Source organism: Hippichthys cyanospilos, chromosome 7, assembly GCF_059441005.1.
Source record: "Hippichthys cyanospilos isolate Australia breed blue-spotted pipefish chromosome 7, RoL_Hcya_1.0, whole genome shotgun sequence".
Lineage (NCBI taxonomy): Eukaryota > Metazoa > Chordata > Actinopteri > Syngnathiformes > Syngnathidae > Hippichthys > Hippichthys cyanospilos.
The window spans coordinates 12,111,715-12,138,384 of record NC_142375.1 but is presented as its reverse complement, the minus strand read 5'-3'; the positions used below and the strand labels follow the sequence as shown (position 1 = coordinate 12,138,384).

At 37.6% G+C, this 26,670-nt stretch overlaps 1 protein-coding gene across 1 annotated transcript in view; it reads right to left on the bottom strand.

The window, feature by feature from the left end:
* Window positions 1-26,670, bottom strand: part of ank2a (ankyrin 2a, neuronal) — a 73,764-nt gene that overhangs the window by 41,780 nt on the left and 5,314 nt on the right. Inside the window, exons 3-31 of the mRNA XM_088418864.1 lie at window positions 17,859-17,957; window positions 16,439-16,537; window positions 16,261-16,359; window positions 15,926-16,111; window positions 14,454-14,477; window positions 13,491-13,589; window positions 12,871-12,969; window positions 12,595-12,693; window positions 12,111-12,308; window positions 11,931-12,029; window positions 11,732-11,830; window positions 10,533-10,631; window positions 9,915-10,112; window positions 9,724-9,822; window positions 8,496-8,594; window positions 8,143-8,340; window positions 7,841-7,939; window positions 7,213-7,311; window positions 7,024-7,122; window positions 6,844-6,942; window positions 6,681-6,753; window positions 6,545-6,595; window positions 5,856-5,982; window positions 5,555-5,621; window positions 5,355-5,458; window positions 4,981-5,016; window positions 3,249-3,473; window positions 3,038-3,136; window positions 518-672 (exon numbers count right to left, since the gene is read on the bottom strand). Coding sequence (XP_088274990.1) covers window positions 518-672; window positions 3,038-3,136; window positions 3,249-3,473; window positions 4,981-5,016; window positions 5,355-5,458; window positions 5,555-5,621; window positions 5,856-5,982; window positions 6,545-6,595; window positions 6,681-6,753; window positions 6,844-6,942; window positions 7,024-7,122; window positions 7,213-7,311; window positions 7,841-7,939; window positions 8,143-8,340; window positions 8,496-8,594; window positions 9,724-9,822; window positions 9,915-10,112; window positions 10,533-10,631; window positions 11,732-11,830; window positions 11,931-12,029; window positions 12,111-12,308; window positions 12,595-12,693; window positions 12,871-12,969; window positions 13,491-13,589; window positions 14,454-14,477; window positions 15,926-16,111; window positions 16,261-16,359; window positions 16,439-16,537; window positions 17,859-17,957 — 3,226 coding nt within the window. The remainder of the gene's footprint in view (window positions 1-517; window positions 673-3,037; window positions 3,137-3,248; window positions 3,474-4,980; window positions 5,017-5,354; window positions 5,459-5,554; window positions 5,622-5,855; window positions 5,983-6,544; window positions 6,596-6,680; window positions 6,754-6,843; window positions 6,943-7,023; window positions 7,123-7,212; window positions 7,312-7,840; window positions 7,940-8,142; window positions 8,341-8,495; window positions 8,595-9,723; window positions 9,823-9,914; window positions 10,113-10,532; window positions 10,632-11,731; window positions 11,831-11,930; window positions 12,030-12,110; window positions 12,309-12,594; window positions 12,694-12,870; window positions 12,970-13,490; window positions 13,590-14,453; window positions 14,478-15,925; window positions 16,112-16,260; window positions 16,360-16,438; window positions 16,538-17,858; window positions 17,958-26,670) is intronic.

The window sequence follows — 26,670 nt, the reverse complement described above, 5'->3', positions numbered from 1 at the left end:
ATGAAGTCGAGAAATACTTGATGAGCAATAGTGCATCGCAACATTTATGGTGATAAAAAGTTACTTGTAACAGGTTAATGCTTGATCAAAACAACTGAAGAAAACACCTATATTAAATGCTTCTAACATATATGGTGTGTGCACTGACTTAAATCAAGTAGTCTTGAGACTAAAGTTGAGTGCTACAAGAGTCAGTCTAAAATATGTAAACATGAATTTAAGCTGGAACGATATCAACGCGAATGCTAGCAGATTTGGCCTGGAGTGTAGTAAAAGAGCAGAAAAAACATTGTGACAAATTTAGAAACTGTTGAACTGTCCGTTTAATTTAATTCCATTATACTTCGAGAAGATTTTTTTTGTAGCAGATACAAGAACTGCAACAGGTTAAATGTCATCGCTAGTTGATATTTTTATAGCACATACAAGAACGGCAACAGGTTAAACGCCATAGCCAGTTGATATTTTTGTATATAAAATACCTAACATAGTTATTTGTATCTTTATGATCCCTTACTTTCATCCATTCCATTAAGAATCTGGTTAAGTTCTTCTTCAGTAAAATCACAGTGGTGCTCCCTCCAGTTTTCTCCAGTTTCACTCCTCAAGATGACCAACTCCCTCTCTGTTCCCCTCAGTGCAGCAAAATGTGGGATCTCCACAATCACAGGGCTAAAGAAGAAAGAGAATAAGATGAAAAATGTTTTATCGATACATTTATATGTCAAAGCTGATGTGACAAAGTATGTGCCTAAAAATATGAATCACCTTCAAAAGAAACATGACAAAATACCAAATGATATTGGGATTAAATCATGCAGGGCAACATTGAAAGGTATTACTGTAAAAATAAATAATGAAATGACAAAAACAGGAAATATTTCTGTTCAGTAGTAACACCAGAGGTGGGCATTTTACTTTTTTTTCTGGTCTGTGGGTACGTAGACCCACGTCCATTGTCATCAAGCCGTCGTTTCGGAGGTTTACCTAAACTAATTGTAAGTCCGTCAGCTAAATGTTAATGGAATTTCCATCAACAATTCCGTTGCCAAAGTCCATGGGATGGGGGGGGTTACATAACGGCCAGGCCCCATGAGTGCAGGCCCGCTTCTAGGCATGGCTTCAGAGGGGGGCCCCGGTGACACACATCTGGAAAAACCTGATCCAATATTGTTTTTCATGATAGAGGATCTGTGAGCAGTGCTTAGTCTGGTCCCTCACCTAGGACCTGTTTGTCATGGGAGACCCTACCAGGGGCATATAGCCTCATACAATTTAACTCCTAGCCTAGGATTATTGGCACACGTGGTAAGGTGACTGCTAGGGGTCCTGTCAGCCTAAAACAAGAGCCAAGCTAAACCTTACAGTCTATAAGGTCTTTCTTTTAAGTCCGTCGACAAAACCTCGGCTCGTCACCTCTGATTGTTGCAAAACAACAAAAATACGCTCAGTGGATGTGGGTATACAGTACTAAATCATAGGAAGTGCTAAATAATAAAACAAGCAAAAAAGAAAAAAAAAAAAAAACAACCCAAAACTCCAACACATTTTAGACCGGTGACTGAAATGTGAATAAAGGCATAATTTTAGTCTGACAAAAGACAAGTTGGTCATCTTCCAGTATTAACTCCAGCTGAGCTAATTCAATATATCATTCATTCTTTTCATTTTCAAATGACAAAAAAAAAAAGAAAACATGAAAAAGTGACTGATTCTTTTATTTGCTTGTTTATTAAATTTAGCAGAAAAAGTACTGTATAGCTTTTTATCCTATGTTTATCTGTTTATTACATGTGGAGATAATTAGACTGCCCAGGAAATGATACATCCTTCTGCGATCCATTCATCTAGCCAGCTATTCTTTGAACCGCTTATTCTCACAAGAGTCACAGGCATGCTGAAGCCTGTCCAATGTAACTTTATTGGTCTGAAAATTATTCACTGACAAATATAACTACGTTCTTGCTATGAGGGTTTTCTAAATTTAAATCAAGTTAATGTATGCCCAATATGAAAGCTATGCTCATAGAAGGGCGGCTCGGTGTTGAGCGGTTAGCACATCTGTACCACAGTTTAGGGACCTGAGTTCAATTCCAGCTGGCTCAGGCCTTCTCGTGGGAGTTTGCATGTTCTCCCCGAGCCTGTGTGGGTTTTCTCCGGGCACTCCAGCTCTTTCCCACACTCCATAAACATGCATGCCAGGTATATTGGACATACTAAATTGTATTTCGGTGTGATTGTGTGTTTGAATTGTTGTTCGTTACTGTATGACTTGCAATTGGCTGGCAACCACTTCAGGGTGTCTCCGCCCTACTGCTGGGATAGGCACCAACAAGACTGCGACCCTTGTGAGGATAAGTGGCGAAAGAAACTAGATAGATGGATGCGTCACATGAATCAAATGGTTAGGCTATATACAAGTCAATCTTGGAAAACGACTCCCCATTTTGCTTATTATCCATATTAAAATATGGATAAAAATCACTTTTTTTGTTTAATTATATATATATATATATATATATATATATATATATATATATATATATATATATATATATATATATATATATATATATATATGTGTATATATATATATATATATATATATATATATATATATATATATATATATATATATATATATATATATATATATATATATATATATATATATATGTATTCAATCACTTTCACACTTTTTCTTGGTCGATTCCCAATTTGAATTTAAAAAGGATGAATGATGCACTAATTAAAATAAAATATTGTAATTACTAACCTTTTTTACTAGACACTAAAAGAATGTAGCTTAAGATACAAGCTTATTCCAATACTGTGTACCAGCCTAGCTCTCAACTACACTCACTAATTTGGATGCCTCCTTACTTGTACGGAGGGCAATAATTATCTCTAGCTCATCCAGACAAATTATACCTTTAAGCATATCATAAAAAACGACATAAAAATAAATCAAAACCAAAAAATACACGATCTTGGATGAATACTGGATCTTAGGGCGGGCAGGCTGGGCCCCTCCTACCCGAGGAACTTGGTTCCTGGAGGACCCAGTTGCAGGATGCGACTGACCAGGCTCTCGCCCTCATTCAGAGGGGGCGGAGCTGTGGGAAGGTGAAGCTTACTGATCCGTGTGCAGCACAGGAAGGAGCGAAGAAGACAGTATGAACACAACGCACCAGCATAAAACCACTCACACAACCAAACCACTCACACTATCTCCGATACACACTTACCCCAAAAATTGGGCTCCAGTGGGTCCCACTTCAATGATGCGACCAGCCAGCCCCTCACCTTCCACCATAGGGGGCATGGAGGCCAGACGATGTCTCTTCACCAGCCTGCAGGTCACCCTGGTAGGAGCAGAACACTTCCTCGGCGGCACGATGATCCTTAGGCCATTATGACGGCAGCCTCGCATGGCCCCGCCTCTTGCGTCTACCATGAAACTGACCAGAAAGCTAAAAGACAGGTGCGTAGCAGAATTAGCATCAAGGAAGATTCACATCGATTCATTTTACTGGCTATGAAAATACAGTACATGCAGACAAAGCAAACACAGTAAAAGGGGTCAAGTTCCATCATCATTCAGCATTAATATCAACACAAGGACACAGTTGGTTCAAGGCAACTCTCAACTTTCATTCCAATCACTAAGTTAGTTGCAAGCAAGGCAGGCAAATAAAATTATACACCTCCATTTGAGAATGACACAAGAGTGGATTTTCACAACTGTTCTATTCCTAGTACCACGGAAAAAAAAAATCAATCTATCTATCTATCTATCTATCTATCTATCTATCTATCTATCTATCTATCTATCTATCTATCTATCTATCTATCTATCTATCTATCTATCTATCTATCTATCTATCTATCTATCTATCTATCTATCTATCTATCTATAGCATGTATCTAAATCAAAACTGTATCAAAAAGTGCTGAAATTGTTTTATATACTATACACAGCGTATTGGACAATAAGCCAACACTTTTTTCTCACGCTTTTCTTTTTCCACTTGCCATATATAAAGACAGAAGAACACTGTCAAAATATTGATTTTGAGTTTGAACAACTACTTTCATCTCGCCACCAGGCAGTATTAAAAGCAAACGGGCATGTTACTGTTGTGTTGATGCAGTATTTCAACAATCCCAGTATGTCACGTTATGATGAAAATTTGTTGATGCTGCCCTAATTTCTAAATGTGCAAGCATGTTTAATCTGTGTTGAAGGTGTGTTGGTGCTGCTGTCATTTCTTAACATGCAGGCATGTTCAGTCTGTGTTGCAGGCATGATTTTGCAGTAACCAGACAAGTTGGAAAAAAAAGTTTTAAATGTGAACTGTCTTGACCTCTCCTGCTACGGTACAGAATAACTCACACTTTAGTACTGCTTCCATTTTGCAGGAGGTTAGCTACATTATGGTCTTGTCAACGTTTTATCCTGTACCAATTCTGGGATTAAAGGTAAAGTTGACTCCCATTTTTCAGGGTTCCCAAAACAAATGTTGGCCTTTAAAGTCCATTTGGAAAAAGAAAACATTTAAAAACATATTGGTGCAAGTGGTTACACTTTCAAAAGATGACTCACACGAACAGACATTCCAATTATTTCTAATTTGACATAAGGAAGATGTCATGGTACTCTGTGAAGAAGTACTCGGAAAGAAAAATATAACGGAAAGAACTATATATGTATATCAATTTATATAAAATTTAAATCGTGTAAATTGAATATCAAATATTTCAAAAATTAATACAGCCCATCACAATACTTTACACTCAATAAAATTAAAAATATTATTGTTGTTATATAGCATTATTCTTTCATTGTCAAAATCGTGCAATATGGAGTAATGTAAAGATGGAGGCATGTTTTTATATTCATAAAAGGCAAATCTAACAGCGTATGAGAAAAAGGACAAAGAGGAGCAGAGGCAGAGAAGGCAAAACAAAGAGAATCACCTGCTGTTGTCATGGTCTAGGCAAGGAGACGAACGGCTAAAAGCAGAATACAACAACACACCATCACAAATCACAAAAGATGTGTGTGCACACAGAAGCCACGAGACAACAAAATAATTGAAGAGTGAATTAATGTGAGAAAAAAATAAACTAAAGTAAAAAAAAAGTGAATTATGCTGAACATACAATATTATAAAATGTGTATAAGCATCCTCATTTGAATGATTCACAACAGCTGCAGTGTCATTTCACAACCAGTGGGTGTGTGTGTGTGTGTGTGTGTGTGTGTGTGTGTGTGTGTGTGTGTGTGTGTGTGTGTGTGTGTGTGTATGTGTGGTGTGTATATGCGTGAGTGCGCTTGTGTACAGTCATACCCAGAATGCAGCAGACTGGAGGACAAGACCACATTGTCAAGATGCTCAGCCCCCCAGCTCAAACGGAACGAGTCCTTGTCTTGCTCTCTTGACAGTGCTGACACCTAAAGACAAGCAAAACAATACTTGTCTTCTATTACAATTTACAAAACATGTAAGGTTATTCTTTGTTTTTAAAGATGATTTCTTTTGTTTCTTACTTGATGGCTGGTAATCATATCTTCAATGAGAACGCCATCCCTCTGATGGAAGCTTTGGTGCTGAGGCCTGAATCGAATGTGACACATTTAGAATGTATCTTACATGTTAACAATTATGAAACCTTTATTTTTTTTTTTTTTATTAGAAATGTAGAATGCCTTTAATGTCATTGTACTGCACGTGTACAACGAAATTAGGTATTTGAGGAGGTAAGAGCTGCTGGGGCCAGATCCGGCCAGCCACATCATTTCATGTGGCCCGCATAATGCAAAATTGCATTACTGGGTTGGCGTTAGGCACCTGTCCAAGTTGTGACTCATGTAGCTGAAGCTGTCCAAGTAGTGTCCTGGTAGCGAGTCATCGCCAAGCTCTCGGAGGTCCTCTGCTCTTAGATATTCACCTCCGTCGCCCGTCATAGTGTCCTCACCTGCATAATAGACATTTTTGCAGTGTTAGCAAGCGCTACATATTTCAATTAATGTGACACATTTGCATGATTACTCATCTGACATTTATTGAACTTTAAATGTTGCTCTTTTTAACAAGTATAGCACTTGTAAGTCCTTAATCTCACCATGGTACTAAGGACGGTCCTAAACACATCAAAACACAAACAACTTATTTGGAGTTTACGTGACACAAACTCAGAGAGGTGGAATTGGGAACTAAACCTGTGGAATATGAATATGCTAAAGGCAAAATGATGAGTGAATAGACTAAAGTCTCGAGTGTGCAAATGTGTAAGTAGATAAATTGGTTCGTTTACATATAATGTTGAGATACTAATACGTAACATAGATGTGATTTAAGATTTCACACATCACACTGTGAGTTTTTAGATTGTTGTTAAAATTCAATCGTTTATTATGGCTTGGTAGAAGTGGAGTTTTTTTTTTTTTCCTTCACACAGAGTTTGAACACAGTGGTAGTGGTGCATAACACATGAGTAGAGTGCCCACACCAGGTAGTCAGGCAAAATGCAGCAGTACCTTCCAGCTCTAGAGACATCTCAGAGCAAGGATCATCCTCAAGCTCCAGAGCTATTGAAAAATAAACTTCCAATAACGAATATGCTTTGATCTGCAACCTGGTCAATGGTTAAATAAAAAGAAAAAAACTCCTTACCCTCTTCATCCGACACGTCAAGGATTTCCGTCATGGTCTCTGGAACGTTGAGTTTGTGTTTCTCAGTGACGGTCTAACATACAAAGTATTGATAAGGCAAAAAAAAAAAAAAAGTTAACGCTTGCAATTTTACATGTTAAAATTAAAAATTCCGAGCAATTACTGTTGTGGTAGTGATGACTTCCTCTGTGACCACTTTCAGAGTATCTACCACTGAGATGTAACCCAGTCGCCTGGCAATGGAGAGAGCTGTGTTTCCATTCTAAGATGAGGAAATTTCATTTAGTTTTATTCCCACAAAAAAGTTGCAATCATTTCTTCCTCGGCTTTCTGTGCTTCTCACCACTGTAGTTGCACTTGGTTTGGCCCCATGCTGCAGCAAAACATTGATTATGTGTGTGTTCCCTTGCTGTGCTGCCTGGTGGAGAGGTGTGTATCCATTCTACGGGAAAGATTAACGCAAGCACAGTTTTCTTGTGTTTACAATGAAAAATAAAATATTAGTGTTTTCATACAGTTATTTGAATCTTACCTTGGTTTTGGCGTTGACACTGGCACCTTGTTGCAACAGGAAGTTGACCATCTTGGCATTTCCATAGTGACAGGCAACTATTAGAGGTGTATAGCCAAGCTGATGTGGACAAAAATAGTAGTAGATTAGTCAGTTAACTTAAGTCAAGATGTCACTGCTTCCCAATTAAAATGTAAAATTTGATATAACTCTATGTAAATGTTTTCTATTATTTCTCACGCAATGCATATAGCGTACCTTTGGTGTCCCATATTGAGGTATTGAAGCGGTTATTGGAGCAATATTGTAATGTCTGATAGATATCTGGCCTTACAATTTTTGTGTCTAGTGTTGTATTTGTCCAAACAGTTGTTTTGACTAATTTACTTCATGTGAGGCGTGAGCACCTTGGGATAGTCGACGACGGTACTGTATTGAATAAAAGAAATACTGCAGTACTTAATTTGCGCCACTAGATGTCGAAAATACTCTGAAGTGTTTGTTAGGCTCTTACAGGGACATACTGTATGCTTTTTTCTCAATAAACTTCAAACCAACTCCCAGGCATTTTGTCCAAACACTTCAAGGATTAAAAATTAAAATGTCATTAAAAATACATACGAGTGTGTTTTGCGATTTGTATATGTACCTTTGTTTGTTGGTCCAGGTTGGCGTCATGCTTGGCTAACACTTCTGCTGCGCTGACCCTGTCCTCTTGTGCTGTGAGATGCAGAGGAGTCAGTCCACTCTGTAAGACAAAAAGACAAAAGTTTCCTTATACAAGGATGTGCAGTGCAAGGGAACCATATGACAGCAAAGAAAAATACTTTGATGCAGCATCATTTTCTTATTCATGCTAACTTTTGATATCTGTGCAGAAAAAGGTCAACATAACAATATGCAAAAAGACTATCTTGACTCTGAGCATCAACACAAAATGATTTCTTGGACCTTGGTCGCTGTGTTGACGTGAGCTCCTTTCCCCAGTAGCAAGCTGGCCATCTCAGCGTGTCCTTCCTGTGCAGCCAGGTGAAGAGGAGTGACTCCCTGCTTGGTCAGAACATTGGTCTCTGCGCCATACTGCAGCAGGGCTAGCGCAATGTTAATTTGGTTCTTTTTGGCCGCGATGTGCAGAGGAGTGTAGCCATTCTGTGCATAGGAAAGCAAAGAGCAAAAATATGACATTTTCATCACAAGTTCAGAACGCTCTGCTTCTTTACAATAAAAAAAAAAGTGCAATGTAAAAGAGGTTGAGCTACATATCACATATCTGACATTTTCTATGACTTTATTACAGTCCTCACCTTTGCTGTAGCATGAGGTGAGGCTCCTTTGTCCAGCAGCAGGAGGGCCACCTCTTGGTTGTCATAATGAGCTGCTACATGAAGTGGCGTTAGTCCATTCTGTATGAGCAAGCATTTGTTATACAAATGAGTGGCATGACTCAAATCCAAACACAAGAGTTTGTTAAAAAAATAAAAATAAAAAAAGTTTATTTTTTCTCTAATCTTGCATAGCAAAAAAAGTGGTGTGTTGTGGCTCTGTAACATTTTTGTTTTTAACTCATTCACTGCCGCTGAAAGCTATATGTCAAAAATGTATTTTCGCTATGCTGGCAAAGAACAAGATAAATACATCTGATTAATTCATTTTCCAGAAATTCAATTTGAATTCATTCAATCCCAAAGACATATTTTTACATAGACGTGTCATTGCAGGTACTTATTTATATTTTAATCTGTTTTTTTTTAAGGGTTTAGTTATGAAAGTATTCAATTATTTTAAATATTTGATTTGATATTTGATTAATAAATTGCTTTAGTTCCTAGCACTTAAAAGTAACAACTTTAGTGCCTAAAGCAATCAATTACTTTTGCTCCTAACTACATAAAGTGATCATTGACTCAAGTATTTAATCGCCTAAGGTAATTGATTAATTCAGTACTTAATTCATTAGAATAAGGTTTATAAGGTTTTAGAACCTCTTAAACATAAAGAAATGAAAGAAATATGAATAAGTGTACCTGGCAGAGAATGTCTGTACCTGCCCCAAAAATGTAAACCGTAAAAATATGGCCTTGGGATTGAATGAGTTCATTAGAACACGATGCTTAGACTAATGCAACACCATAGAACATATTAAAGGAAACATAATAAAACACAATAAAGAAAATTGTAAACTTTATTTCACCCCTTCAAATAAACGATTTTTTTTGTCATGTTAAATGTTCTTTTTATGGTGCCAAGAACATTTTGTTATTCGAATGAATAAGATAACAAAAATGGAACATTTTTGTATAGGCAGTATTCAACCTCTTAATACAATAATACAGGTAATTCAGGTTTGGACTCCTTGCCTGCAGGTGTATTAAATTAACTCACCAATAAGTGTGCACCTCAAATCCCCCTTTACATAGACACTTACTGCTTAGAAATTATACACGATATTATCAATGACCGGTGAAAACAACAATCTGAGTCTTGAAGTATAAAATAAAACACCCTCAAACAAATGACATATTTTCATCTCACCTTGCCTGCATCATCAGGAAGAGCTTTGCGTTGAAGTAGTAGTTTTGCCACATCGAGGCTTCCGTATTTAGCAGCTACATGTAATGGAGTAAATCCTTTCTGTAGTAGGGGATAACCAAAATGGAAACAAAAGTGTACAAGTGAATTTCAGTCATGTCTATAACTGTTATAACTGTTATTATTTTGCTGACCTTGGTGGCCATGGAGTGTGACGCTCCAGCCTCTAGAAGCACGGCGGCTGTTTCCACTTGGCCCTCTCTGGCTGAAATGTGGAGGGGCGTGTAACCATTGACGGTGGCAGCATCCGGGTGGGCCATGTGCTGTAGAAGCAGCTGGACAATGTCGGTTTTCCCCAATCGGGATGCAATGTGAAGGGGAGTTTGGTCCTCCTGTGATTGCAGGATGAAATTGGGAAAAAAAAAAATGGCCAAAAAGACAGTTATATCTAGAAGTAGACAATGGAATATCCCCCAAATCTAATGAGGTCCATTAGGCGAGCAATCCAGTTCTCATAAAATGGAACTGGTGTATCAAATGAAATGCTTTTAAAGGGGAAATCAACCCTCAAATTGTTATTTTACAATAACATTTTCTATGTAACCCTTTGATGACAGCATTATGACTGAGCCACTCTGATGTCCTTTTCTTTTGACAGCAAGTGGCAAAACGGCCACCTCCTGAGATGGATAAAAACGGGTGAACTTGGCAGATTATTTCATATTCCACATTCCCATACAACATATAATTGTCCATCTTATTAAAAAAAATGGACTTGACTTCCCTTTTAAGAAGGAGAAATATGGACTGACCCTGGCCATGGCATCCACCAGTGCTCCGTTCCTCAGCAAACAGCGCACCACCTCCATCTGGCCTGCTCGGGCCGCCATGTGCAGAGCTGTTTCGCCACGCTTTCGACCAAAGACAGAGCAATTGTTTTATCTTAGAAATGTGAAGAAGTAAGAATCTGGAAGTGCCAAATAATCCAGAGAAAACCCCGATTTTATTTCATTGATAGTTCATTGATTGAGAGAATTGTCCTAATGCTTTATGAGAGAATACTTTCATTGTATATCTTTTGGATAAACAATACTTTCAGGGAAGCTGTGAAGTTGTGTAAAATTTAAATAAAAATAAAATATGATAATTTGCGAATCATATCCAACTCATAATCAATTGTATAAAACTACAAAGAGATAGTTAGATAAGACATTTATTATTTGAATGATCAATTTCTTGCACGAAATCTTAACTTAAAGAATCAAACAAAAAATGAGAACAAGAATAAGGAAATAAAACACACTGAATAAATAACACTAGGACAACAACCAATGATTTAATCAATCTGTTGATTACTTTGTAAAATATTATTTAATCCTATTAAAAACGCATTTTAACTGCCATGCTTTATTAAAAAAAAAGGCCACTATTTCAAAGTGACACTACATTAAATGCAAGACCTAAAGAATTAAGATTCAGTTACTTATTTGGTCCTTAAGATCAGTAAAAAGGGCAAAAATTATGATAATTTTTTTTCAAAAGTAAAACCAAATGTTTGCAACTTTTTGGGTTGATTGAACACAAAGGTAATAATTGTGCTTATGTTTAGAGTGAGAGCAATCAGACTATATTTATAATTGAAGACTGTTAAACCTTGACTGGGCACCGATATAACAAGCAAAAACGGCCTTTATTATCTATTTTTAAGTCCTGTACAGGCAAACCTTTCAGGAATTTAGAGAAATTAGAATTTAAGCAATGGCTGTTATGGACACTTTTGGACCTTTTGCCTGTTTAGACTATCAGCCGAAAGGGGCAGCTGCACCCTTTAAAAGGTTAAATTAAACTAGCTTTGAAATGATGAATCAATGATCAAAAATGATGATCAATAAATTTTATAAGCAGTTAGTTGTTGATCAATTGAGAAATCACTGCGGTTCAAAATAACACCTTATTTTAAAATGGGAAGTTACTTTACCTTGATACGAACTGAACATAATGTGAAACTTACAATGTTGCGGACATCAGGAGAAGCTCCGTTCTGCAGTAGAAGTAGAACAATGTTGAGATGGCCCATGAAGGCGGCGACATGTATGGGAGTCAAGCCAGACTGAAAAAAAAAAAAAAAAAGTGTGAAGATAGTTGACAGCTACAGTATTTAGCATTAAATACTGGCCACAAAGATATCTGAGACATTTGTAGCGTCTCACCTCAGTAATGGCCTGGATGGATGCTCCATACTTCACCAACAATTCCATCACTTTCACCCTATTCTTTTTACAAGCGATGTGTAAGGGAGTGAATCCATTCTAGTAACGAGAGAGAGAGAAAGATGTAATTGAAAGCCGTGTGAGACAACCTGTCACGAGGTTCGCAATATGTATGCATACTAGCGCTCTGGCATTGGGATTGGCCTTTTTATCTAGCAGCAGCTTGGTGACCCTGTAGTGGCCACAGTGAGCTGCGACGTGCAGCGCTGTGAGGTAGTCCAGTGTGACATCATCAACTGGAGCCTTGTCCTGCAGCAGCAGCTTCACACACTCCACATGGTCGCCCTGGGCTGACATGTGCAGTGGGGACAATCCATTCTGCGGATGATGACGGAAACAGCATATTATCCAAGTACAATCCAATCCAATTAGAAAGCTGGCTTCTAATAGGGCTTGAAGAGAGTTTCTTTGTTTTGCGTCTATTCATCAACTGTGTTTCCTAACTGTCCTTTGTCATACAGCATTACACTTCAATAGGTACACTGACAAACTATAATGATTTAGATTGGGAGTGCCATCACTTTTTTGCTGTTATTTTTTGTCCCTTTAATAGATGCGCTATCCTTGCCTATCAGAAATCCTGAGTATATTAGTAGAGTATTACCTTTGTTCTGGCTAAAATAGGTGCTCCTTTCTCCAACAGCAGCTCCACTGCTTGGTCATGTCCACTCCTGGCTGCACAGTGTAGAGGAGTAAGCCCATCCTAGGATGAGCAAGTGACATCTTAAAATGTATATTTTTATCCACATGGTCTGCGTGTGTCATTTATGCAAAACTTTATCCGCCGACTTGTGGAGCTTTTTGCCAGAACGGGTCACGTACTGTATATTCTAAATGGTTGCTCTGCTGACTGTTTTGCAAAAATATGTGTGTGACTCACCCTGGTTTTTGCATCGATCTGAGCTCCTCGGTCCAACAGGAGGACCACCATGTTGGTGTTGCCTCTCTTGGAGGCTACATGCAGAGGCGTTATTCCATTCTGACAGGACAGATGGCAACACATTGGGAGGAATTAGAACAATATTATTGCAAGATTACATAAACTCAGTGACTCTCAGGCATATCCCAGACATTGGCTTTAAGATATGGGCGTGTGAAAAGAATGTAACATACTGTAATACAAAGTCATACAAATAAATGACAAGCTTTTACTTCAGGAGAACACCAACAAACAATAGACTTCCGACCATTACAGTAAATGGAAAAATGTGAAAAAAGGAGCAGAGAAGACAGCGGTCGATAAAATAACAGGAATTTTATGTGTAGTTATTTCAAGGACCCCTACGGAGATTTAGTAAAAACACTTGAGAAACCTTTTGTCATCCGATTAACCTCTGGGACTGTAAGTGCAGAAAATTTTTTTTAAATAGTACATTTCAATTGCTTCTTAAAAAATGGCCAGTGCCTTAATTTCAAGTTGTATTTTAACGGCTGTAGCTGAGTGAAAGCACACACAACCCAGTGTCTTGATGCAATTGGAGAGTGGAATAGGGCGGCTACCCTGGCTGTGAAGTCCACAGCGGCTCCTCTGTTCAGCAACAGGGTGGAGACATTGACGTTGCCATAGTGAGCGGCGATGTGCAGAGGGGTGAAACCACTCTGTTTGAGACAGGGGGGGCAGGAGAGCAGAGGATAGGACAAGAAGGGAAGGAGAGGGAGTAATGGTGGAAACAGCAGGTGAAAACAGGAGAACACTTGCAAAAGAAACAAAAAGAAAGGCTGGTAAAGAACAGAAACTTCATTCTACTGTTGCATTACCCTAAGGCAGCATGCTTAAAAAAACCAACAACACTCACGTACATATTGACGTAAAAAGAAGCATGTAAAATGAACATGCCCTGAATAATGCATGCGATGTTTTCTTGACTGCCATACTGGTGAAAAAGCGTGTCCGACCAAAAGACAAGAAAAGAAAACTGCACAAAGCATCTACTCTATGTGAATCTGCCGACACACAAATGGACACTGATCGATATGAGCGCTAAACTACAAACAAATCTACAGTACAGTCAGTCGTAGATGTGTTCGCTCCTTACCTTCCCATTCTGATAGACATGGAGCAATTTGATTAAGAAACAGAGTTAACTTAAAGATCGGAAAACACATCATATATCATCGGGCTTAGGTGTGCGCATGCTGCAGGTGATGGAGAGAAAAAGAGCAGTGCTACACTGAATAACTGAATAATTTTGACAACTCCTATTAAAAACTGAGCACATTTCGAAAACTCGTGATGTCAAATTAAACCAGAACCGGAATAAGCTTTCCTTCTATATGATACATAAAAGTGTGTGAGCCATGCTAGGGTCCATATTTCATGCAGTCATTTGATTCCATACTGTAATTTTAGCATGCGTGTCTACAAAGTCCTGTAAAAGGGGAAGCTAAAATCAACAAAGCTTGAAGAGATGGTCAGAGGAGACGAAAATCAATGAGAGAGCGGCGATGAGTCAGTTTGTGTACCTCGGTAGTTCTATTGACCATCATCTGGTTAGTAGGCAGAGAAAAGGGAGGACAGGGTGTTGGGTTGGTAAGGACAGGGCTTTCACCATCACATAACAAACAAGGTAATACAACAACAAGGTCACATTGAGGAAAAGGCAAAAGGCAAGGAAGCTGTTGGTAATGCAATTTCTAAAAGGCCAATTAATAGGGAACTAAAATCAAAAGGAGTCCTCCTTTGATTTTGAACCATGTTACAACAACAATTGATCCTAATAGACCAGCCCTATTAAGATGTGCAAAAGCGTACCCTTTTCAGCTCTGTTTTGTTTTATGCATTGTTTTTTGTTTATTTTCAAATCTTGTCACAATTCCATCCTAATTTTTTTTATTTACATGCCATACACCTATAAATTGTTCTGTATTTCATTTTTTTTAAAAAATAGAAATAGGGATCCTACAGTTAAAATAGATTATCTGATAGAGAAAAACAGAGATCAGATTTGAACGGCCCAACCAAAATTTTGTAAACTACAGCTGTCAGACCTAACTCAACAAAAATTGTGTTTCTAATACCATTTCTTGATATCTTTCTTCACAAAGATGATGATTATTAAGGAGTAATAATATAAACATTAGGGCCCTCCCAAGATGGATTTTTAAGACAATGATGATTTTTTGCCAGAAAAAATACACAGATAATTGATTATTATAATAATTATTGCATAATTTGTTTCCTTCCAATGTATTTCATTAGGTGTCAGTGATATGTGGATTTTCAATATTCTTGGGTCAGCCTGGTACTTATTCCTTATGAAAAGCAGGCCGCAATAGTAATTGTACTGTTGAAAAAAAGAAACTAAGAACTAGACAAAAAAAGTTTAAGTTCACAAAGTGCATGACATGGCACAATTAATATTTGTTTTTTCTAGTAGTTGGATGTTTGTCATTTTTAACACATTTCTGCTTAATTTATGTGGCACTGTGTACTATTTTTGTTATTATTTTTTATGTTATTATTATTTTTTAATTATTTCTAAACACACTTAAGTAGTGTTTAAAATAGTGACGTCCAGGTAATTTCTTTGGACAACCTCCTAGCATTGTTCATCATATCATTACTTGTAAAAATTAAGATTAGCTTTTTTGTAGATGACAGGTCCACAGAAAGAGCTTATCAACACATTCCATGATATCTATTTAAGAAGATAAATTTACTCTATAGATTTATGTGTAATGCACTAATGACATCAGTGTTACTTGTACACAACTGTTGTAAATGGCTCGAGTACATAAAGGTAATAAATTCAAGCAATCTGCAAATATTTGTGTTAACGAGCATGTAACAGACGGGTATACTTTTGTGCTAATCAATATGATTTTATGTACCGGTATGTTACAGAATGTAGCTCTCAGCTTCCAAAAGATCGTTGACCTCTGCCCTACACTCTCTGTGCTGGGACATAAATCCAACATCTGTGACACCCGCTCACCTTGGACTGCACATCAGCATTGTGGTCATTCTGGAGCAGCAATGCAGCCGACTTGGTATCGTCCTTGCGGGCGGCGATATGCAAAGCAGGCAGGCGCACTTTCCCTTTGGTGTCGTGCTCCAGCAGCAGGGACACCACGGCATTGTGACCCTGCTGAAGTGCGATGGCCAGTGGGGTGAAGCCATCCTTTTGGAGCACAGAGAAGGAACAAAAAAAAAAACAAAAAAAAAATCTAAATTTTCCCGAAATAGTGACTGGAACAGACAACTTTTTAACTTTTTCAGAAATACTCCAAACACATAAAAACAGATATTGACTGATTTTTAAACCATCACCTCGGTTGCGATACTTTGGTTTCCATCATTTTCCAGCAAATATCGTACAACCTCCAAATGATTCTCCTGTGCAGCCATGTATAGTGGAGTGAAGCCATTCTGTGTAGAGAGAGTAAAAGCATTTTTTCTGGTGTTTCGATGAACCCAAGCACCTTGTGATTAAATTAAGATTTCTCACCTGAGACTGTGAATTTACATCAGCGCCTCTCTTCACCAGGAGGCGGACCACCTCTTTTTGTCCAGCCAGCGAGGCAATGTGAAGGGCGGTGTTTCCTTTCTGCGGAATGAAGTAGGGGTTAATTGGGTTGCATATGCATGGGTCCTCTCTGTCTATTCACATAGTCATTGCATATATCTTCCCACATCAGGAGTTTTTGTAAGATGCAACCCACAGCATTTTTTTTTGGTTAAATAAGTCGTTGCCAGCTGAAACTACAACACAATAGCTCAAAACTTCCAAAGGTGCGTGTTTAAATCTGGAAAGGCAATGTATGGCCCGAGGGCTGCATATAGTTAGCATCATTTTCTTATTAGAGTAGAATAGAATGCCTTTATTGTCAGTGTACAGCAGCAGGTAAATTATGAGCGCTGCTTTGATTGGTGCATATCAAACAATTAAGAACAATAAATGGAATAAATAAAATAGAATTGAAATCATGGCGGTATCATCATGGTATTTTCAAGGTATTCTTGTTTTGTTGTTATTCAGAGCACAAAAGGCCTTTGCATGTATCAAGACCTCACTAATATGTGTAAGTGTTGGACTAATTTCCACCTAGAATATATTTATTCACATTTTATTTATTTTTGAAGTAATATACTTCATATATTAATAAATGAACATGAATATACAATTAAATACAATATAAATAATACCACTAAGAAATAAACAATATACAAACACATTCCATTTTTTTTTAAACTCATCCACAAATGACCTGGCCAATATGTCTTTTAATAATGAAGTGTGGCCCTTGAGCACAAAATTCTGCCCAATCATGGTTTGATTGAACTTTTTAGAAAAAGTTAAGAATGTTAAAATGGTTGCTATATTGTCTGAACAGGTTAAGCAGGTTTATGACCATCTTCTTGCATGTCATAAAAGATACACCCCAAGATAACCTTTACGGTTAAAATTATCTGTGTTTATGTGGTTTATTTTTTTATTTTTTATGAATATTAGTTTGTAGACATAATGATTCCTGAAAAGCAAATATCAAAGGCCACACTGGCAGCAACGAAAAGATTTGCGATGAATGCTCAGCTGGCTGTTAAGAGGAGCACATGAGACATGGAGTCACATAACAAACAGCTTATCTGGCATTCACTTCAGTCACATGTTCAGTGTCACAGTCCCTCTCCCTCTTTTCCTCTACATAGTTAAAGTACAGTTAATAAACAATAAATAAATATTGTGCTTTTTGAATGCTTTTTTTAAAACCACAAACTTGTTTACGAAAATAAAGTACAACTTAGTTATGAGGCTGGAATGGATTATGTGAAATTCCATTCATATCGATCAACGATATTACCTCATTAATTAAGTTCATAACTTCGGGTATGATTGTATTTAGGAGTACATTTATATGAAAATACACCTTAGTGGAGGAGTCAACAGGCGCGCCTCTCTCCAACAGTTCATCCACTAGATCCTGGTGTCCCTCTTTGGCCGCCAAGTGCAAGGCATTCAAACCATTCTACAAGGGCGATAACAAGCACAGGGAGAACAAGAAGCGTTAAATATCCAGATAGAAGCATATCTGTGGAATTTCAGTTCCTGTGATACTTTTCATGCATGGAAATGAGTAAACCTGAACATGAAGTGGCTGCCACTTAAGATAACCAAATCATTTCAAAGCAGTTTCCTCATCACTGCCATAATTTCTTTCCAATACCCAAACAATACCAGGAAAATACAAGTGCAAAACTCCAGCAAGGCTTAACACGTGCCCTGTAGTTGGTGGTAATGTCCACCGCCTTCTGATTACCAGGAATCATCAACAGAAGAGAAATCCTGGACCCACACCATTAAATGCTGTGAATAATCTAAATACTACTAGCACTCGTAGTAATATTTGGATTACACTCATGCTGGTAACAAACACAACTGAAAAAGAAACATTTGAATTGTAGTTGGCAGAGGAAATGCAAAATGATAAAGTCCTAAATGCACTTTTAAAAAATTAAACTATAATAACTCCAATGTTAGCTCATAGGACACATCTCTACAAAACTTTATGAAACAGCATACATAGAAAAAGGAAGACAGCCTACGTCCACTTTATGAATGACACTGGGTACCAAACCATATAAAGAATAGCACAATCACCTCATCTTCCTCTTCTTCCATTGTGCACTGTTTCCTTCTTGCTATAAGAAAGTTCAATGGTGACTTTTAACGGTCAGACTTTCCTTACTGTCAAACCAGCGTCTTTTTAACTTTCCAGTTCTTCCCGAAATTTCTTCTAATGGTTTCTTAAATTACATTCAGCTGGACTCTGGAATAATGGAGCACCAGCTATAACATTGGTCCACAGGTTAAGGTCCAAAGTTGCCGACGGGTCCTCCTCCTCTTCCCCGTGCCTGCTGGCTCTGAAGATTAGCCTGGCACTGATGTCAACCAGGAGTTGCAATGTTGCTAACATCTCCACTAAAGGCACCACCTTTCTTCACTTGCGCACGTATGACACACAGACACACACACGAAAAAAAAAAGGGGCCGCACACATGCACAGGGTAAGACTTGAGTTCCTAAATGCCACAAGGGGTGTCATGTTACTGCCCTCTTTCTGCACAGTCATAGAGGGTAAGTAGGACACCCAAGTACATAAACAGGGGTACTCATATTTAGAGGCAACTTAAATGTCATCCTTTCAAAAAGAAAAGAGGGCAGTCCTCAGGGAGGAGCAAACTATGTCAATCAGTGTGGATCGGTGAACAACCTGAGTGACTTAAAAAGGTTCACATGAAGGTTGCCATGACGCTCTGTTCAAAAACCCTCAAAAGATAAAAATGCATTCATGAGAGTCTGTGCAAATACAGAGTAAACCTAAAGAGAATTTTTTTTTTTTTAATTTAACATCATAGTTTTTCTGCAATTGGTTAAATGTAATCTCATGACTTCCCATGTATGTTTGGTTCATTGAAGAAATTGACCACCCTTGTTGTTCGGTCTAAATGTGTCGTTGGCAACTAGTCATTTGGATGGTCCAGGTATCAAATAGAAAAAAAAAAATCCAGTTTACCCATGACCTTAAATTAAAATCTAATTTTGAAAAAATACAACACAAATTTTGAAAGAATGATCATGTGAATGTTGAAGAATTCATTTAAAACACAAATATAATGAGAATAATGTTTCAATAGTAAAAACAGTAGGTCCGTAATACTATAGAAAAATACTTTATAATTTTACAAAAGGACAGTTGTAATAATGTAAGAAAAAAGCAATTTTATGAGGTTGGCGTCTAGCATAAGGCTGCAGTGCATATACAAAATGTTTACACACGTCTCTCAAAATGCCAGGCTTTTGTGGTATAAAATAATGAGATTCAAACTAATGACTTTAAAAGCTATAACTTCTACAGTTCAACAATGTTTTTCAGTCTTTGCCAGGTCAGAAAAAAATAACTGAAATGACATAGTTGCACACCTGTGCACATTCTTTTACAACTGGAATGTGGCTGTGTACATGTAATGATCAGAAGAAAAAATATTTTTGTGCTGGCAAGCGATTGCATTTTTTTTAAAAACTAATTATTATTAATTAATTATTAACAACAACTACTTTTTATGAAGCTTATAACAGATATTTACTTGAATAAAATCTTGTAAAATCATCAATTAAAAAAAAATTTAATTTCAAAGACTTTTGAATAAGTTTCCTTTGATCCTTTAATATGACTCCTGCAAAAATATAACTGTTGAACAAAACTACTGAATTTGACTCATCATTATACCCATTTTTCTTATAGTCTTCTCACAGCAATAACTCTCAAAACTTGTCACCTGCCAATCAGCATACTCCAGCGAGACGTTTGCTAGGCGCTGTGGAGGTAACTTGAGCAGGATGTTTTGCTCTGAGATGGTAAGCCAAAGATGTGCAGCTAATGAGGTGTTTGAAATTGGCCTTCGCAAACAATAAATTTTGATTTTTTAGCTGCCGTGCAACATTTTCAAGAAAAAACTGTGTAAACATTCATTTTTGTCTGTCTTTTTTTTTGCAAAGTTAGGAGAGTTCAGCTACCATAGGAAGTAAACAGAAGTGAGTTAACTTTTGTTAATGTTTTTAAACGCATTAGACATTTGAAATTAATCTCTAAAATTTAAGCTTTGACTTTAACAACCATAAAAATATGTATTGATTATCAATAAAAGCCGTGCCCAAACGTGTTTTTTGTTTTGTTGGTTTTGTTAAATCAAGTTTAAACTGTCTCTGAGATTATTACAACATGCACACGACCATATCTGCCAGTAGGGGGCGGAAGGGGTGGGGGGGTGGGGGGGCTGTGCCCTTGTTGACAGCCGTCTTTCATTCCATTCATCTCCCATTCAACACATGTCGTTTTCTTGCTTTACACTGTGGCCAATCTTCCAATTTTCCAGATCAGTACTGATGGATTGATCCGAATTTATTGATGGGAAATTGTACTATTTTGCACCACAGAGTAAAGAGTTTTAAGATTGACACAATCTTTAATCTCATGGTTATTTTAATTGATTTAACAGCGACTGTTTTAAATATGTTCAATAGATTTCGTGACAAAAGAAAAATCTGATATGTTTACATAAAAATGCAAAATTTGCATGAAAAGCAACAAGGTGATAAATTAAAATGATACTGACAGGAAATGTTTATGGCTTTACCTTTTAAAAAATGAATAAGAAATACTCCGATTATGATTTTGACACTTTTAGTTCATTCACTATTACAGGTATGATGAAAAATGTCAATTAATAAAACAACTAATAAGACTTTAGGGCAAAGCTAAACCTTCAGTCTCTGTTTTTCTCGGAGCAAAAGTCTAGTTTTGTTTCCTCATTTTCAACCCCCATATTAGGGAGGGGTCCTGTTTAACCGCATAATTCAAAACTAGATCAATGCTGTTACTCGATATAAGATGTAGGAATGCCTCTAAAAGTAGAGTAAATTTAGCATTTTAATAACACACACCATGTCTTGTAACATGTGTTGGACAGCTATGATCTATGTAACCGCTAAAGTCAGGGACAGACATATAATCATGTTTTTGTCAAATTCACTCAAATTGCGGTAAAAAAAAAAAAAAAAAAGGAGGGGGGGTCGACTTATAAGCAAGGTTGATTTGAAATATGTTACTTGAGTAACAAGCATAACTGTTGGGCCGTGAGAAAAATCATATACTGTAATCCAAACAAAAATTGCATTTTTTTTAATCACACCATTACACATAAATGCATATTTATGAGTGCATATTTAAACAGAGTTCTTGCCTTGCTTGAAAAACTTTAAAAACCATTGAAAACAACTTCCTCACTCAAATAACCTCTTTAGTGTCCTTGCATTATGAGAGGAGTAGTTTTTATTGTTTTTATGGTATTATGTCATATCCTGTCATTTTTAAACGTTGGTTTAATATACATTGTGATTATTGGTCTGAAGCTTGAAAATCACAAATGGTTTCAAAATGGCATTATCTGTCAGAAGAATCATAATTAAATATTTTACTAAAATTGTTATTTGTACTTAATTATTGCTCATTTATTATAATTATTATCTCAGTAAAGATGAGGTATGCAGGAGTACGTACCTAATAACATGCTTGGTGAGTGCATTGCATAATGCGCAATACGACATCATAATCTTTGCTACAATGAAGTTGTTGTGATTACGCTGAGCTCATCATTCGCATAACAGCGTTCGTGTGGTCACATTGCCGGTGCTCCAATGCCGTCCCATCAATGAATTATAAATCACACAGCCTAGTGAGTCAGCGATATTTTTGTCACTGCAGTGCCAAAAGGCAAAAATGAAGCCGCTTCTAAATGTGCGTGAAGATGATCCTCACTGCACGTTTGAATATGCATGCGGCATCACAGGTTTTAGCTTGCCATCGAAAGGAAGCAGGCAAATCCCACACATTTTTTTAGATGTTTCACTTATAGTGTATTCAGTTTAGCAATAATCAAATACTAACTAGACATAGCTTCATGTACTCATTAGAGAAGGCTGAGTCATACAAATGTTGGCCCTTATGAGCCACAAATTGAGTAAAACACAAAATCTATACTATCTTGTGTTCATGCAGTTCTTGAGTGGAGTCAGTCAAAATATCCACATAAAGACATATGCCCATCGAATAAAGGCGGCATTTCTAATTTTGTACGCTGCAAAGATGGAGACACAATAGTGCGTGTGTGCACGCACGCTTACTAAATCTCTTTTTTTTTCAGAGCCGTAACTAAAAGCTTCATTTAGCTAATGGACCTATAGCTAGTAAATCGACGACATTTAAGTGAACTCCAATCGAGTGAAATTAAACGTAATATCTATGTGACCTTATGACATGCTAACTAATGCCTATCATTGAGTGTATTTGAATAAGCAAGTACAGCAGTGGAAATAATGTCAACACACGCAGGTTTAAGAGTAATATCACTCACAGGGGATTAACATTTGGGTGGATTAGAGGAGAGCTATGGCCTTTTAATTGTCGCTTTGTGAGTACGAAACAGATGAGGAGCACACATGCTTGGCCAAAACATTCACACACAACGATTTCAATTGTTTTAACAGAAAATAACGAACTGTCAAAGAAAGTAATTAAAATGTCTTTTTGTTTGCCTCAGTGGTGAAGACTGAGGACTTGTTTTGACAGTCGGGAGGAACATGTCTGACTCCAAACTAACTTGGCAACCTCTGGCGTTTGGCGCCAAACATGATCTTGCTGCTCCTTTCCAAGATATTTGGATTCACTTCTCAATGAACATATGACGTTATGCCATCTCTAAGAAACCACTAATGCCACTTTTCCTGGATCTCACTGAACTAATGTACCCGCTCATCTTGGCAGATAAATACTAATTCAACTTGTTTGCATAGATTAGTGATGAACATATGTGCAATGATAAACACTGAACAACCAGCTATGAAGTCCATTACAGGTTTTGGTTATATAATATCATGACTGCTGATGCCCTGACTCAGCTGACCACTGTGGATAATGGCTGTGTAATTGTATTGAGTGCTTTTCCACAGGCATATTTTCAATCTGCTCATTTCCTTGGAAACAAATATATCTTTGCTAATCACGGGTAACCTAATCTTTTATCTTTCTCTGAAGGTGACGCACATGTAGCTAAATGGGTCTTCTGCTTGTAATGTCACGTGTGGTGATTTGTCTCTAAGTCAGTCTGTATTGTCCTCAAACCAAAAAAAGTATTAGAGTACTACAGTTCTGTAATCCCTGATAGTGTAGCGATGATTTTTTTTGCAATGATGATTTCAATCTTTTTAAAAGTCAGGTCAGTTTGATAGATCTGAAAACAGGAACAAACCAGAGTAAAAACCTTCATGATATTAAAGTAAAGATAAAACTCAATGCAAATGTTCCAACAAACATTTCAAGCAACATTTCTTGACTGTAAGGCAAACATAAGAACTACTGTGCTGCCCATAATAATCCTTGTAAATAGGGACTGCATCAATTTATGGAAATAAATGAAAATAAATGAAAATACTATATATATATATATATATATATATATATATATATATATATATATATATATATATATATATATATATATATATATATATATATAAATATATGTTTTTTTTTTTTCTTTAGCCGCTTATTAGGGTTGGAGGCCCGCTGATGCCTATCCCAGCTGTCTATGGGAAGTAGGCGGGGTAAACCCAGAACTGGTTGCCACCCAATTGCAGGGCACACAGAGTCGATCAAGCATTTATGCACCCAATCACACCAAATTCAAATAAGCACAAAAGACAGATTTCTGGTGTTCTCCTCACTGCGAGATACCAACCCGCGAACAAGTCAGCGAGAGAAAGGTGCTTCGGGACAATCCAGCCCAAGATTATATGGTTACATCTCATCAATAACAATTTCCCCCTTGCGGAGTGGTGCACAAAGAAGAAACTTGATGTGACGCAGTCTGGCTTGTTTCCACCATTCAAGGCGACACCGTTAGGTCGACGCGACCTTCCCCTCCTTGCTGTAACATCCTGCAAGCCTTGCCATAAGACCTTGCCTAACCCAAAGTTTCAGTAGCCCACCATTTTCAACAAAGCCTGTTTACGGATTTTTAGCAAAACAATCACTCTTTGGCCAACTTTCTCTCAGGCTGAACTTCTCTGATAAGCCACACCTCATTTTGTCTAAATCATGCTACCTGCACGTTTCTTGGCTTGACCTCGTCATATGGTGGGAGACAATCCTGGACTAAACCAGTATATGCTTTGAAATGAGTGAATGGGACACATAAAAACCATGTATTTTCTCACTCACACACACCTTGATACTTCTTCTGTGACCAGTGTGCGAACCTTCTTGATTAATACACAGTATTTGATAGCATGAACATTAACCGCAAATGTAATAATTGATGACTATAAATGTAATGAAGTAAAATGAATACATTTTCAAATATATGAGCATAAATATACGAGTAAAATGAGTTCATGTGAAATATATAATTAAAAATCATTCACACAACTAAAAATCGATATTTTTAATCAGTATGTGGCAGTAAAGCACAAAACTTGCCCGGTAGATTTGCAGGTACACTCTCAAGTTTACTCATGGTATTTTGTTTGTAGCATCACTTGTAATGGACACTATCACGTGTGTAATGCACATATAAAATTATGTATGTGTGAATGGTAGTTAGTGCTTGTTAGGCTTAAATGGTAATAGCTAATTTGCTAATGCTAGTTGTAATTGCTAACCTGTTAGCATAGGAACAGTTTCTTGGTGTCTAGAAATTAATGTGTAAAGAAGGTAATGAATAATGAGCGGTTATAGCAACTCTCCTCAACTTGATTACTTGATAAAATCATCAATAGGATAATTGATTTTAAAAAGACTTAACAGTGACAGCTCGACACGTTTGTCTTCGCATGCATACACACACACACACACACACACGCACACACATGCACACACACACGCACAAACACACACACGCAGCTACTGGGGTATAAATAAAATAATGCCACAAACTCTTTGGCCACCTGACAAGGGCTCGAATTTGATCATCTGACACATGACAGATATTATGAAGGGCAGGGGTCTCCTGTTGCAGAGAGCATGGTGGACTCTGTGTGTTTGCGTGCATGCGTACATGTGCGTGCGTGTGTGTGTGTGTGTGTATGAATGAATGGGCATGGTGAGCACAAACAACAGCCATGGTGCTAGGGAAAACAAACATCAGAGTTAGACATGGGTAGCAGCCACTTCCTCTCAGTTGACCAATTAAAGTCCAGCACATAAATACTTGCTATCAGGAGATAACAGTGTAATGACACAGCTATTTGCTTTGACACTCAAGATTCACACCCCTTCCTCCAATGCTTTAATCCACCTTGTGACAACTGTAAATCATATTGGTGTCTGACTTTTTATGCACTCTACTCTTTCCTTGCTCTTATGTGGAATGCGGATGAGGGTGGGTGCAAGGGTGTTGACCAGTTGTTGGGGGGATATGGTTGAGATTGGTGGAAGAATGAGAGTGGTAGGTTACAGAGGCATGGGCGAGGATTTGTTCATGTGGTGGTTGCCGGATTATGTACAAATGCTGAGCAGGCTGCTTTGCGTGAAGTCACTATAACACTTACTGTTTGCAAGCTACAGTAAGTAGAAAAAAACCACGTGTGTGAGTAAGAGAGCGAGAGTGTGTGTGGGTGTGTGTGTGCATGTGTGTGTGGTGAGAGGTTGCTGAAAAGAATTTCATCTCCAACAGGGAGCCCTTGAGTTAATTGATTCGCAAAAGAAGTGTAGATTACTTTGATAATCATCCATCCATCCATGTTCTATAGCCGCTACAGGCTTGCTCGTGCCTAACCCAACTGGCTTTGAGCAGGAGGCGTGGGACACCCTGAACTGGCCGCCAGCCAATGACAGGGAGAGGAACAACCATTCACACACCAAATCACACATAAGGACAATTTAGTGTGTCCAGTACCCCTGCCATGCATGTTTTCGGAGCGTGGAAGGAAGCGGTGCCCAGAGAGAACCCACGTGGGCAAGGGGAGAACATGCAAACTCCTACTTTGATAGTCAACTCATTGTAAATAATTTCTTGCACCTCCATAACGCTTATTACATTTGTACTGTCCGCTCCTCCAAACGACACGTAATGGGTGTGCCAAAACATTAACACATTTGGCGAATGTCATGAATTCTGGCAGAT